Below are 14,447 nucleotides of genomic sequence, written 5' to 3'. Positions count from 1 at the left end.
TGAAGACAAAAAAAATCTAAATTAATTTGGGGAAAATATTAACTGTAGCATAGAAACAAAAAGCCCTAACAAATTGAACCATTTTAGCAACAAATTGTGAAGTAGTTTCACCTTCAAGTGGGGGAAACGATGGTCCTCTATTCAACATGGAGACAAATTGAACCTCTTCAAAAAAAAATAGAAGCTTTATGAAACCCTAATTTCCGCAAAATTAGCCTCCAAAATTAAGAAATTCTTCGCATTTATGACGAAATTGAAGTTGGTTGATGAAACCCTAACGGATCCGAAAACCGGAAGAGATGAAATTGAGTTGAAATTAAGCTGAAATTGTTGTTTCTCTCATTAGAATGTGGAAACGACATTACAGAGAGCTTAAAACAAGTTTATATACATGCAGATATACATACATATGCCTTGATATGTTCTCTCTCTTAAAAGTTTCTCTCTCTAGACCTGTGTTTGTCTCCTTTCTTGGTGGTGGTGGATGTTGCTGGGTTTGAATTGATGGATGATGGTGGTGATGCTCTAGGCTGCCGGAGGTTGGGTGGTGGTGGTGGTTGTTGGATGCTAGTGAAAACGTAGAGAGAGAAAGAGAAGGGAGCTGAGATGATTAGTTGTTTTGAGTTTTTATTATATATATATATATATATATATATATATATATATATATATATATATATATATATATATATTCATGCTTAAAATGACCATTTTGCCCGTTAGAAAAAAGGACAAATAGCAGGATTTTATAAGACAAATATGACCTGATTTCATTTTTAGACAAAAATGGCAATAAAACTGAAACCACAAGGACCTAGATGTAAAAGGTTTAAGTTTTGGACTAAAGTGGCAAAAGTGACTAAACCAGCAAAAGTGACTAAACCTTAGGGACCAAAATGGCAGTTTACTCTAATATTAAATAGCAGACCTCAAAATTTGGTTTTAATTTTTAAATAACCTTAGTTTGATTTATTTAATTTTAAAAAGGACCTAAAACTAAAAAAATATTTTTTAATTATGTAACTTTTATTTTAGTTAAAATCTTGTATTTTAAAAATTAAATTAAATTAAAATAGTTTATATGGGGAAATCTGGGGAAAACTAAAAAAAGACGACAGGGAAAATGGGGAAATCTGGACGACACACTCTGCCTTAAAGAATCAAACTCATAAATTATATTTCTTAAGTTTTAGTTATAATCTTTAAATCCCCTATGAACTTTTTTCACCCCGAAAAGAGTAGATCCAAAATATTATAAAATAAGTGAACATATGTATATTTCTTGAGTTTTAGTTATAATCTTTAAATCCTCTATGAACTTTTTCACTCGAAAAGAGTAGATCCAGAATATCTATAATACTATAAAAAGGAGAAGTGATGTACAAAAATGTAATTTGACTAGGGGTACACATTTTTAAGAAGCATGTACAAGCGACTGCAAGCTGGTAGAAGAGGAAGTTTAGCAGACTTTTAAGACGCTCGAGGGGCAGGCTAGGGATTTCACCCATGAACCCTAATATCCCATTAGAGTTAATTACTGTTTTCGTCCCTATAGTTTGTCAAAAATCACTATTTCAGTCCATTAGTTTAAAAATTGCGATTTATGTCCCTGTGGTTTCACTTTTATAACCATTTCAGTCCACCTCGTAACCATTTCAGTCCCTGTACTTACAGAATAAATGGATTGAAATGGTTACGAAAGTGAAACCACAGGGACTGGAATGGTTACGAAAGTGAAACCACAGAGACCAAAATCGTAATTTTTAAAGTCATGGACTGAAATAGTGATTTTTGACAAACCACGTGAACGAAAACAGTAATTAACTCATCCCATTATATAGCATGTAAATGAATCTTGCAATTAAGACGTGAAGATAGAAAGGCAGATTGAATGTGAATAATGGTGGGAGTGACTCCAGGTTGCAGATGAAGCATCGGTGTGTTTCAATTTCATCTCAAGTTCATCATGGTTGAAACACACAAGACACATCTCACCAATTTTGAATGCCGGAGCAACACAAAGTTTCGACAACAACACTGATTTAGACTGTTATTTGTTTGATTTCTTCAATTTCATCTCATCAATCCGACCACCTGCTTAGGTTTTCCTCAACTCTTCTGCCGCACAGAGTCATCACCGGCAGGTCGCCGCCCTGAACCATTTAGGGTTTATCTCATTAGTGCTTACTTCGTCTTTTTTATTTTGATTGTTCAGGTTTTGGCTGTTGATTTTGCTCTCTAAGCAAGGGTTTGTTGTTGAGGTATATTGCGTTTTATTTAAAAAAAATCTTATTTGTATGCTGAGTGTTATTTACTACTAATACATGACTGTTTATTGATCACATGTGTTATCTTTGTTGTGTATTTTGTGCTAAGTTAATTAATTCTGAACGATTTGGTTGTACCAAAGTACTTATTTACTGTTATTTCATATATATGGGTCAGAGGCGTCTCTGAGAATTCACGTACCCTGTTCGAGATTGAAAAAATGTGCCCTTCTGTTATGTTTTGTTATTATTTAAAAAAGATCAAATCAGTATCGGGCTTAATAAACCTAATTCCAAGTGAGCTAAATTCTAAGCCATAAAAATGATTTGTAAATGAGCCTATATTGAAAGTGGTATGTGTTTACTATTTTAAAAAAAAATAACATATACGTATCGGATTTTTTTTTTAAATCGCATGCCCCTCGAAATCGTGGGCCTTGTGCGGAGGTCCTCCCCGCACACCATCAAAGCCTCCCATGATATGGGTATTTGCTGATTAGAACTACACTCATGTTTATGTTATTTATTTTATTTTATACAAGTACCATTCAGTTAATAGTTTATTTGATTGCCACTTATTGATTTTTGATGTGTTTCTATGGGTTTTTGGCTTCAGTCTCTGTTTGTTTATCTAAGACTTTACTGGTTTCGTTCCATCATCAAGTTTTATTTCTTGACTATGTAAGGGTGTTCAGAGTTCTGCTTTAGATCATTTATTATCTACATTGCTGCTATTTGTTACTTTTCTAATTTTTCTTTGTATGATATAGCAATTTTATGACCAAGATAATATTTGTTTTGAATACTGTTTATGGGTTGTTGACTTCTTTTGTTCTTTATAGTAATCCGATATGGATTCAGATTTCAGAAACAGGTAATGGTGGGGCTACGGATGTTTTACCACAACCACCACCTGTTCCAGAAGACCTCGTTCCAATCAAAGCTGAGCCAGAAGCCAAGAAGAAGGTCATGCGTGTACCCATGGCTAGGAGGGGCCATGCCAGCAAGGTCAAAAAGCCCAACTTTTGACCAATCACTTCAAAGTCAACGTGTCGAACGTTGATGGACACTTTTTCCACTACAGTGTATGTCTTTCATTCTCTTAGTATCAATGCATCTGTGTGGCCTTATTATTACTTGAAGTTAGTGATCTTGGTTTTGGTAGTCATCATCATTTTAGTCACTTTGGCTAGGTGGCCAGTTTCATTTTCTACTGATATAATTAAAATCTGAAATGTATTGGAAAAACACAGTTGACTAACGTTGACCGATGATAAAAGTACCAATCTCTAATATTTTTTTGAATTTGCGCAATTGGTTGAATACAACTTAAATAATTTATATGTTATGCAAACAATATTTTACTGGTCTAAGGGCTGATTTTATTTAATTTTTTTAACCTTACCAAGCAGGTGGCCCTTTTCTATGAAGATGGCCGCCCTGTAGATGCTAAAGGCGTGGGCCGAAAGGTGATTGATAAAGTTCATGAAACGTACAAATCTGAACTGGATGGAAAAGAGTTTGCTTACGACGGAGAGAAGACTTTGTTTACTGTCGGTGCGCTTCCCAGAAACAAACTCGAGTTCACTGTTGTACTTGATAGTATGAATTCACCAGGTACATTTTGATAGTATGTTTCAAAAGGGAGAATTAGGGGTTAGGGTTTGTTGAATTCCACCATGTGCTACTGTACTCTAAAGTGTGTAATACTTTAGATCTTCATGCTAATAATTAAAGGTTATTTTGAGTTCGAATTTATTCCATTTGATAATCTGAATGTATGAGTTTTGATGGTCTTTTGTAGCTCAAAATACTTTTTTAGCTTAATTAATGGCAAATCATTTTGATAGGCATTATTGTGGTAAGTGTGGAAGCTTTTTGATATGGAAGTTTTTTTTTTTTTTTTTTTTTTTTTTTTTTTTTTTTTTTTTTCTAATTTTGGTTTACATTTTACAATCTTTGAATAATACATATCTGTCTTTGAATTGTTATTGAATTATGATTATAGTAGTTATTAGTTGAAGATATGAGTTGAATAAAGATCAGATGCAGGAACCCTCTGATTATGGAGATTGTTTATAAATTGAAGTTTTATATTGCTTTGATTTAGTTTTACATCTTAAATTAAGAATATATGTGTCTGACGATAATTAAAGCTATCAGTATTAGATGCAGTTGATTAGGAATTGAATTTTGTTCAGTTTACTAGTCATAGTTTAGTATCTTGAATTTTGGGTTTCTACTTGCTACTGTTGTTGGTGTTTTGCAAGTTGCAAAAGGTTAATTAGTTAATGGTAGGAGAGTATACTGATTTGTTAGTAACAGCAAATCGATTGGCAACAAAAAGTGAGCAAAATAGCGTATGTGGGATGGCCCCTGAAACATCAAATCATATATTGGTTTCTTGTGATGTAGCGAGAACCATTTGGTTTGTCGTAGCATCTTTGATAGCCATCTTCCCAGCCAACGGTCACTAGCGGTAAGATTTTTAACGGTCGAGGACAAATTAAAAAGAAATCTGTGGGGTAAAAACTGAACTGAATTAGAATTCGGTTGTCAAGTTAGTTTTGCCAACTTCGTCGACTAGATTTATTTTCGACCAAAAAGTATTCAATCTTTAAACTTTTATTGTCGTGTGAACCTTTGCAGATTGAGAAGCCTTTGCATTGACATGGTGGTAGGCTTGAGCATAATTAAACAAACCAATATGTTTGTGTTTATAGTAGTAGACATTGGTCAACGATGACAATCATATGCTATTACCTGATCATTTGTCAAATTTAGTAAATATAAATATCATCAGCAGATTGATATTTCAACGTTTGAGCATGTGGCATGTGTAAAATTTGATGAACTTTTGTTGTACTGATTTTACTTTTTGGTTCACTTTGCCAGATGGCTAGGAGAACCAGTGGGTTAAATCTGACTGGAAGCAAGATGAGAACATGGCTGGGAAGTGGAATTATTAATTATACATCTGGCAAATGGAATACGAATGCGAAAATATATTACAAAAATGATCTTTTAAGGTGTTTGTTTATATATGGCCAGTTTTGATTATTTTTTTAATCTATTTGTTTATTTTTGCAGTCATTTTTAGTGATGCTAAGGCACAAGAAGCGTGTTGGATACACAGGAAATGACACTGAAACTCAAAGGTAAGCCGCTAGAAGTTTTGTTGGTCTCTTAGTGTCGAAAATTTCAACCAATTTATTTGAAATTTGGCTACCTTAGGCTAGGTTCAACTCAATGGGCCCATGGGGTCAAACGATAACATTTGAATTAAATGGGCAAAGCCTAGCCCGAACTGTTATTCAAATGTTTTCTACACCTATAATTGATTTGTTAAGAAAAAATGGATATTCATTTTAACACCATACTTGTATATTTATATTTGATAAATTAATCTAATACTCAAAATGACACAAAAATGTTGAGATGGGTCAATCCGGCCCGAATTGTTTTAAACCACATTTAAAACTGACCTTTATCACCCAAGCTCCACTGATAATTTGCAAGCTGGGGAAAGTTTATGTTGGGTGCAAATGAGCCGAGCCCGAGCTCATTTAACTTATGAGAGCTTAACGAGCTTTATTTTAGGCTCAAGCTCGGCTCGGCTCGTTTCGAACTTTTTCTCGAGCCGATAGCTCGCGAGCCGCTCGGCTCGTTTGCACCCCTAATAAGTGCACATTATTTAAGTCGATGATATTATATAAGCACAAATCATTACAAATATGATTACCACATCAGCATAATTTTAAGTTTTATAAATTACTATATTTACTTGTTTATCAATCTTTGATGAATACAATAATCATGTTCTGTTCTTGGAAGCTCTGGAAATATTGGTCAAGATCAACTGCCCAAATGCTACTCAGAGTTCTTATTAATGATTGCAGCCCATCTATATCAATAGATAACATCAGGCTTAATAAATGAGGTATGGTTTATCTATGCATTTATAAACAAACGCTACTTTTGTATTGATTTTATTAAGGATTTGCTTGTTTTTATTTTGTTAGTGATCTTGTTGAAGTTGTTGTTTGGTGGGAAAACCAAAAAGGACCAAACTCAGGCTTCTCTTTCTATTTATAGTTAAAGGTCGTGGTTACGGCTGGTGGGCCGGGTAACATGTAAAAATGGCCACTTTGGTTAATTTGATTAAAAAAATAGTAGTATGGATAATGGTAAGCAACCCATTGATAAAACAACTTTCCGGATCTGAGGAAAACATTTTTTGAAGGTTGAAAAAACTTATTAGATTAGTCTTTGGGCTCAAAATTGTGTGACCTTAGCTTTTCTTTTAAGTATTTTTTGATTTCACATGTTTGATATAAAAGAGAAAAGACTGATTAACAAGCAAATGGGTCAAAATTATTATGACCAATTGACAAGCCAACAGTTGGGTGATGATCCATTAACAAGCAAATGGGTTGAAGTTGTGACCCATTAACAAGCAAATGGTCCAGGTTCAACTCGTGTCCATGTTGGTTGATTTATGAACCTGGTAATTTTGATTTTATAGGCACCGAAGGTGAATGCGGTGCCAGAAAAAAAGGAAGAAGGGGAGGCGTCAAACGCAGCCCACGACGAAGGTGAAGAAGAAGAGAAAATTGAGGGAGTAGTGGCGGCGGCTCCTCGTAGAATGACAAGACACTGTTGAAGAATCTATAGTTAGTAGCTTTCTTTGAGTGGTTTAATTGTTCGGTTCGGTTAAGGTTGGTTTAATTCGGTTATATACTCACTCCTAGAACATACATATACTTGTAATACTAAAGCAGTCAGCTAGACTTTCTCTGCATGTGTGTGACCTTATAGGTTCAATGACTATTTTTTGTTGAATGACATAAAATGTTAGAAACCCGGAATAGGTTGTGGTTCGTAATAGACATAATATTTAAATTTGATATAAGTCGGAACACCCGCCGCAACGCGCGGGCATTCCCACTAGTTATAAAATAAGTGAAAATATGTATACACTTCAAGAACCAATAGTAAATACAGAGTACATATTAGTGTTTGAAGTTAAAATTTAGAATAAAAATTGTCTTTTGTTATCATTTTTAAGAGAGAAAATATAAAGAGGAAATTTGAGTTGTCCGCCATGCTCAATCCGAGTAGTTTTCGGCTTCTGTTACAAAGTGTCTCCCTTTTAGTGGGATAAGATAAAAACATGAACTCCCTAACAATTTTTTTTCCAAGCCACATGCTAACTAGACCCACACACGATATCACATTACATCATGCCAAGACATTTCTAGTCATAACCTAATTAACAGGCGGACAACAAACCTACACCATTATTATTAGTCCGCGGATCTTAGGATTCCGATATGGAGGAGAGATTGCTGAGAAGGAAGAGGGAGGCATGCGGGCGACATGTGGCTGAAGAGAGAATCATAGCACAATTTTGTTAGACGGGTAGGAGAAAGAAATCACATAAACCAAGCTAAAAAGTGGATTGTGAACCCATTGTAGATGCTCTAACCATTTTATGGTATCTAGGGATGCATGGTAATTGTCTTTGTCTACATATATTGAATGAAATGTGTACCTTTTTAATCTGTTTCTATATAAAACAGCTTGAGTTTTTTACCAGATGCACAAACTTGTCAGATTCTTTTATTTTCTTTTTAAGGTTTCTTGACTTGAGTTTCGTTAAACAGCCCATTTGGCAGTGGAAACTCCAAAAAGAATAACAGCTTTTTTACTTTAACATTCAGATGCTAAGCAGAAAATTCACACAAAGCCAAGATGACATAATTCTGAGTTATACCTTCATATTCATTAAACAAGAAACTTAAAAGTCAACCAAATTTCCTCAAACGCTTTCACTATGATACCATGATACTCATTTGAATTCAAGGAGAGGTAAAAAGCAAGAAGCTTTTCCAAATCCTGGGACTCCCGTATGTTATAGTCCACAATCATCTCCATCATTGATTCCTTCAAGTCCTTACATGGGTCAAAAGTTGACTTCACAATGCAACAACTACTTGAAAACTTCTTTTCATCATCTCCTACAACCTTCTTGCATACTTTGGAAGAATTCGATCCCGAAATTAATTTCTTCTTCTTCTTCGTCTTCATATTATTGTTATCGTGGATGTTCTCTTCTATAGTTTTGATGGACACTGCACTTTCTTGATCATTCTCCTTGGGCTTAGTTGATGTATCCATCTTTGATTTTGTTCTGATTTGAGGAGGCTTTTGAATCAACTCATGCCCATTTGAATCTTGAACACTTTTGGTGTATGAGATCTCATTAAACTCGAGTTCAAGATCCGCGATTGAAGAACTGATCACTCTACAACCACAACTGGTTGAGAATGGTCTATCTAAGAGCGGAATTGAGTCGAACAAAGGAGAATCAAAGCAACTGCTACTAGGGGAAAGAAACAAATCTTGATTAGTATAAGCTGACTCAGTGGGTCGAATATATATGGAACCGAGTACATGTTTTGGAACAGGCGGCCTGTTGATAGTAGTTCTGTTTGAGGGTGATGAGTAAAGTTTAGGGGTGTAGCACAAAGAGTTTCTTGGGTGGTTATTTGAAGTTGAAAGGGGGTTCTTGTTATGGGGAGCGCTGGCTGTGGTGGTGGCGGTCATGGCAGTGTTCATGTCTCTAAGCCTGTAAAACCAAGCATTTGGTATCATATGTGATAATCTAAACTTCTGCTTTCCCATAAAGACGTCTCTTGTATTCGTGCTTACAAGGTTTGCTATATAAAGTAGGAATGTTGTTACAAACTTTAATATGCTATTCGTGTGTATATAATGCATAAACACATATGAGTTGTATAGAAAGTTTAGTTGCTGTCCTTTGCAACTTTAATAAAAAAAAAAAAAATAACCCGTAGGAATGAAGTTTAGAGAGGAGGGGTCCGTAGGGATAATATTGAAAAAGTTGGGCATGTTCGTTCATGATCAACACCCCCACTCCACATGCATTATTGCTTTGTTTTCATCCTTTCTGCTTTTTCTTTTTGCTGTAAATCATATTATTGACACGTGAAGAAGTATAAATTTTTAGACGATAAATTACCAATATTCCGTAACTTCTTTTAATATTCAAACTTCTTAAGCCCATCCAAATTGTCTTTTCTAATTTTAATGTTCAAGTCACTATTTTGAAAAGGTGGCAAGTATTGAAAGGATAATTGTAATGTCAAAAAGGGTAAAAACCTTTTGGACCTGATGCACAAGTCATTATTACTTTAATTTTTATGGAAAAAAATGTTTAATTAATATAACTTAATACAAAATATTTTTTTATGATGTTTAGATTTTATATCTCCAAGAAAATTAGAATAGTACCTTTCGTTAACCTTTTCTTACAAAGAGTTTAAATTTACAAGTTAAAAGAAATTTTTTTGGGTAAAGGGTTACTCCAGTAAATTTTATAAATAATCAAAGAATAATACATGTGCATCAGATAGGATACACAATGCTAGACTTGGCATACCAAGACTAGGACAACCAGCAAAAACAACCAACAAACCAGACACACACTAACTCAACCAAGAAACAGACTCAACCAAGACTAAACATAAAATCCGAAACCTATCAGGACCTAGCCCGGGCCATTGTCGTCTTCAAGCATAGGAATCTTCTACTTTTTCAACATCCTTGTGTTATTCGCATCCCCACTAGACTTGAACCCCATCACACGTAATCTGATTACATTTACAATTCTTTCGGTCACCATAGAAACACTGCTTTGATTTAGCGAAAAAAGGCGAGTGTTTCTTTCCTGCCAAATGAAGTATGTTGAAGCAGCAACTACCATTTTGCAAACAATGTGATCGATCTTCCTTGTGTTAGCATGATGAATCATCCAGTCCATAATGGACTCCCATGAGTCATTTACATTACTCATATCAACCATAGACTTGACATTGTTCCACACCTGAGCAGCAAAAGCACATTGGAAAAAAAGTTGGTCCCTTGAATCACGATCATACTTGCATAACGGACAACACATCAGCCTTAGATTTGTTTCACTTCCCGCTTCCCATACCCCTAAACGGTCTTGGGTTCTTAACTTATTCTTAATTACCAACCACATGTGAAACGAATGCCGAGGAATGCACTGAGAGAACTAAATCAGATTTGCCCAATCAACTGTGGAGTTACGATTCCGGATATTATTCCACACCTCTTTCGGACCGAACTGCTGAGGAGTACCCTCCAAATCTTTCCAGATTAGACTGTCTTCCATTTGTTGGACTAAGTTCGGAGTATCAATATTGATTAAAACCGAGAATAAGTCAAACCAAGCTTGAGGCCACCTCCATTGGCCGTGATCATCAACAAGACTATCAACCGAGGATTGAAGAGTAAAACCTGCATTAGCAATAACCCGAGGCGAGATAAACGAACTCAACGGGCTGTATTGACACCAGTTGTCGCTCCAAGCGTTAGTTTGAGCTCCACTTTGAATAGATTTCCATATAAAAGGCCAAACAAGACTACAAATGGACATGATTTTCCGCCATCCCCAACTTATACTTCCCCGACAAGGAATATCCCATAAGCTTCTACCTTTTAACTTGTGAGATTTAATCCATTGAACCCATGAGAACGCCTGTTGCTAACGATACTCCTTATGTGATTTGTCATGAGAGCCTTATTAACATCAGAAATACTTTTGATACCCAAACCACCTTCCTCCTTTGGCAAACAAACCTCCTTCCATGCCACTTTAGCATGAACTTTGCCTTGACGACCTGCATTCCATAGGAAACGCCTCATTCTCTTCTCTAGCTCCTTGGTAACACGAGCTGGAATAATAAAGACAACTGCCCAATAGATATGCATAGATGATAGGACATAATTTATTAACTGAAGACGGCCAGCAAAAGAAAGGGATTTAGTCATCAAGTTATCAATTTTCTTATCCATGCGCTCCACCAAAAGCTTGCAATCACTGGACTTCAATCTCGAGGAAATTAGGGGCACCCCCAAGTATCGAACAGGCAAACTCCCTTCTTGAAATGGCATAACTTGAAGGATCTCCTGTCTAATCTGGAGTGGGACATTCCTAAAGAAAACAATGCGCTTAGACGGGCTTGGAACCAGACTGGATATAGCAGTAAATCTTTGTAAGACTTCCTTGATTTTCCGAACAGAAACAATATCACCATGGACAAAGATGAAGAGGTCATCAGCAAACGAGAGGTTGATGATCTTCTGTTTAGCACAATGAGCATGATATTTGAAAGAATTAGATTGAGCGGTTCTTTGGAGCATAGAAGAGAAGACCTCCATGATGAGAGTAAAAAGATATGGAGACATCGGGTCTCCCTGTCAAAGACCACGTTTACCTCTGAAATAACCATGCAGATCACCATTAATGTTTAAAGAATAAGATGCCGACGTAACACACGTCATTATCCACGTCACCATTTTATGATGAAATCCAAAGTGTTTGAGAACATCCTCCAAAAAAGACCAACTAAGAGTGTCATAGGCCTTCTGAATATCTATTTTAAACGCACATCTAGGTGGGCCTCTGTTAAGATGATAGTTGTGCATTAGTTCTTGGGTCAGAAGAATATTTTCTGATATCCTTCTCCCTGGCACAAAGGCAGGTTGGTTGATACTAATAAGCGACATCAGACTACCATTAATTCTGTCCGTTATGCTTTTGCTAATGCACTTATACAAGACATTGCAACAGGAGATAGGCCGGTAATCCAGAACCGAATCAGGAGTCTCCTTCTTTGGAACTAGAGTCAGGATCGTATGATTGATTTGCTTCAGAAGTTTACCGTTTTGAAAAAAAACCAAAATGGCATTAGTAACATCGTTACCTACTATATCCCAAGCATGCTTGAAAAACGCTGACATAAACCCATCGCGGCCTGGCGCCTTGTTTTCACCAATACTAAACATCGCATTCTTGATTTCCTCCCGAGTAACCTGGCGAACCATGTGATCTCTAGCACTTGTTTCAAGAGTGTTGAGAGGAAGGTTATCCCAATCCAACGTGTCTACCCAATCTTCAAAGCCCAAGAAATTAGTATAATGGTCGACTAATGCAGCCATAATACCTTCTCCTTCGTGTCTAGTACCACTAATATCCGTTGCTATGAATTTTATCTCTTGCATTTCGACTTTTCACAACATTATGAAAGAAAGTAGTGTTAGAATCCCCCGCACAAAGCCATTCAACCTTAGACTTCTGCTTAAGAAAACATTCCTCGTCATATGCAGCCGTTTGGAACTCATTGAGACAAAGGGCCTCCTGTTGGCGAAGAGAGGCATTCATCAGGTCCTGATCTATCAGCTTGTGTATGTCATCCAGTTTAATATGAAGCTCCGACACCTTTTTGTGCAAGTTCCCTTGCAGAAACAACAATTTTCTTAAATGCGGCTTCAAGTTTCTAAGTCTTTTCATAACCATGAACATCATTACACCATCAACATTCTTGGTCCACTCCTGCTCCACATACATCCGAAATTTAGGTTTAGAGGTTATAAAGTTCGGGTACTTGAATGGCTTATGTTTCTTGTCAACTTGACTGGATAGCTTCAGGATGCACGGTGTGTGGTCCGAAAGACGGAAAGGGTGATACAAAACAAAAGCATCCGGAAATAAATCCAAAAATTTGATATTCCCTATAACACGATCAATCTTCTTTAACAATCCCACCCCGTTCTTAGGTTTCTCGTTCCAAGTAAAGTGAATACATGTAACTTTTAATAAAGCCAAGATGTTTTGAGATATACTTTTTAAAACTTTGAAATCGTAACATATTTATTTATATCTTTTTTAAAATGAAAGGTTGGTAGCTAATGACTGTCGTAAGGGTCAATCAAAAACATAATTAAACTACGTAGATAGCGTAAGTAGGGTATCGTATTCACGGGAAATTTGTGGTCAGGGTAGAAGATGTTAACTAAAATTAAAATTACCTAGATTGGGGGTGATGTATTGCGAAATACATCTCTTATTCATGTAAAGTTTGTATATTTTTCGTATTCGTTAGATTAGATTTTACTTAGAATTTCATTACTTTGATCAGATCTCGTTTTATAGGTCATGGGTGCTGAAAATATCACAAAAAGATGAAAAATCGGCTGAGTTTCAGAGTTGATAAAAAACGAGACATTCTGTGAAAAACGAGACATTCTGTGAAAAATACGTTGTCGCGTCGTGCCACGGCTAGCCATCATCATCGTAGCAGCCCGCCACCATTAAAATATTAATTTCTGGAATTTTATAGTGTCGCGTCATGCGACCTCGAAGACACATGCCCGTCGCGCGATGCGACGGGTTGGTTTGACGGCAAATCTTTGTTCGTTGACCAGGGGTTAGGTATAAAAGGTCATTAATCACTTAAGAAACCCTAGTTACGAATTAAGAAACCCTAGTGACGAATTAAGGAACCCTGGGCGATTCCAAGAGCATAAATCAAGCTATTTGGAGCGTTTTTGATCATGGGAATCATTGGTTCGAGTTCGGGTTGAAGATTGAAGATTTGCACTGGTTCTTTAGTTCCTTGTTTGTTGATTTCTCTTTCGAAAACTTGTAACCATGAATTCTTGTTTGAACAATTTTGCTTTGTTTTCATTGTTTAATATGCTTGGGTAAACATTTAAACCGTCTAGACTATGATGAATGGATTGAAATAAAGTTTGAACCTTTTTCGTTAATTGCATGTCTTTTATGGATTAATTGTGTATTGTAAGAAGTTTGGTTCATTAATTTGGTGTGTATGCGTACTTTAATTTGGTTAATTATTATCAATTGCTTCGTGTGAATCTAGGTGGTTGTCTGCTATAGAATAGGTTCATGCTAGATCTTTGACCTCGTGTCTTTGACCTTTAGGGTGAATTGGCCAATAAACCTTAGAAGTGATAGTTAATAATTTGCTAGATTTTAGTATTCTACTAGTCCTAATAGCTGGAAGGTGCAAGGCTATTGGTAGGTCTTACCCGGCGAATTGCTTTAGACAGTTTTTGGAAAAAGTCGTGCCTTAGTTGCCCTGTCAGTTTATTAGTCTATCAAGTCAAGTTAAGAAACTCAAACTACCCTAGATCTATAATTGGAAAAGAGTAGGTCAACATTAGGGTACTTACACAATAATTAGATAACCAGAAGGAAGTCTAATAACCGGTAGGATTAACGGCCTAGGTAGTACCATAAGTTTCACCTCGAGAAGGGTTGAGGGG

The 14,447-nt window shown here is 36.1% G+C and overlaps 2 protein-coding genes and 1 long non-coding RNA gene across 4 annotated transcripts; 1 reads left to right on the top strand and 2 right to left on the bottom strand.

The window, feature by feature from the left end:
* The first annotated feature begins 1,857 nt into the window (after positions 1-1,857).
* LOC110939709 lies at positions 1,858-7,130 on the top strand. 2 transcript variants are annotated; one of them, XR_002592411.2, is made up of 7 exons: positions 1,858-2,102; positions 2,216-2,261; positions 3,110-3,352; positions 3,680-3,884; positions 5,163-5,425; positions 6,102-6,207; positions 6,793-7,130. It is a non-coding gene; the product is annotated as an uncharacterized LOC110939709 (long non-coding RNA). The 2 variants fall into 2 exon arrangements; XR_002592412.2 differs by having other exon boundaries at positions 1,858-2,144.
* Positions 7,131-7,375: 245 nt separating this feature from the next.
* Positions 7,376-9,046, bottom strand: LOC110939710 (transcription repressor OFP2). Its single transcript, XM_022181284.2, has 2 exons — positions 8,044-9,046; positions 7,376-7,652 (listed from the first exon to the last, which is right to left on the bottom strand). Exon 1 carries the CDS (start codon positions 8,952-8,954, stop codon positions 8,055-8,057), a length of 900 nt encoding a protein of 299 aa, XP_022036976.1. The 5' UTR covers positions 8,955-9,046; the 3' UTR covers positions 7,376-7,652; positions 8,044-8,054.
* Positions 9,047-10,814: 1,768 nt separating this feature from the next.
* On the bottom strand, positions 10,815-11,564 carry LOC110942477. Its single transcript, XM_022184253.1, has one exon. The coding sequence runs from the start codon at positions 11,562-11,564 to the stop codon at positions 10,815-10,817; it is 750 nt and encodes a 249-aa protein (XP_022039945.1).
* Between the last annotated feature and the right edge of the window lie 2,883 nt (positions 11,565-14,447).

This window comes from Helianthus annuus, chromosome 7 (genome assembly GCF_002127325.2).
Source record: "Helianthus annuus cultivar XRQ/B chromosome 7, HanXRQr2.0-SUNRISE, whole genome shotgun sequence".
Classification (NCBI taxonomy): Eukaryota; Viridiplantae; Streptophyta; class Magnoliopsida; order Asterales; family Asteraceae; genus Helianthus; species Helianthus annuus.
This window is presented reverse-complemented; position numbering and strand designations above follow the sequence as displayed.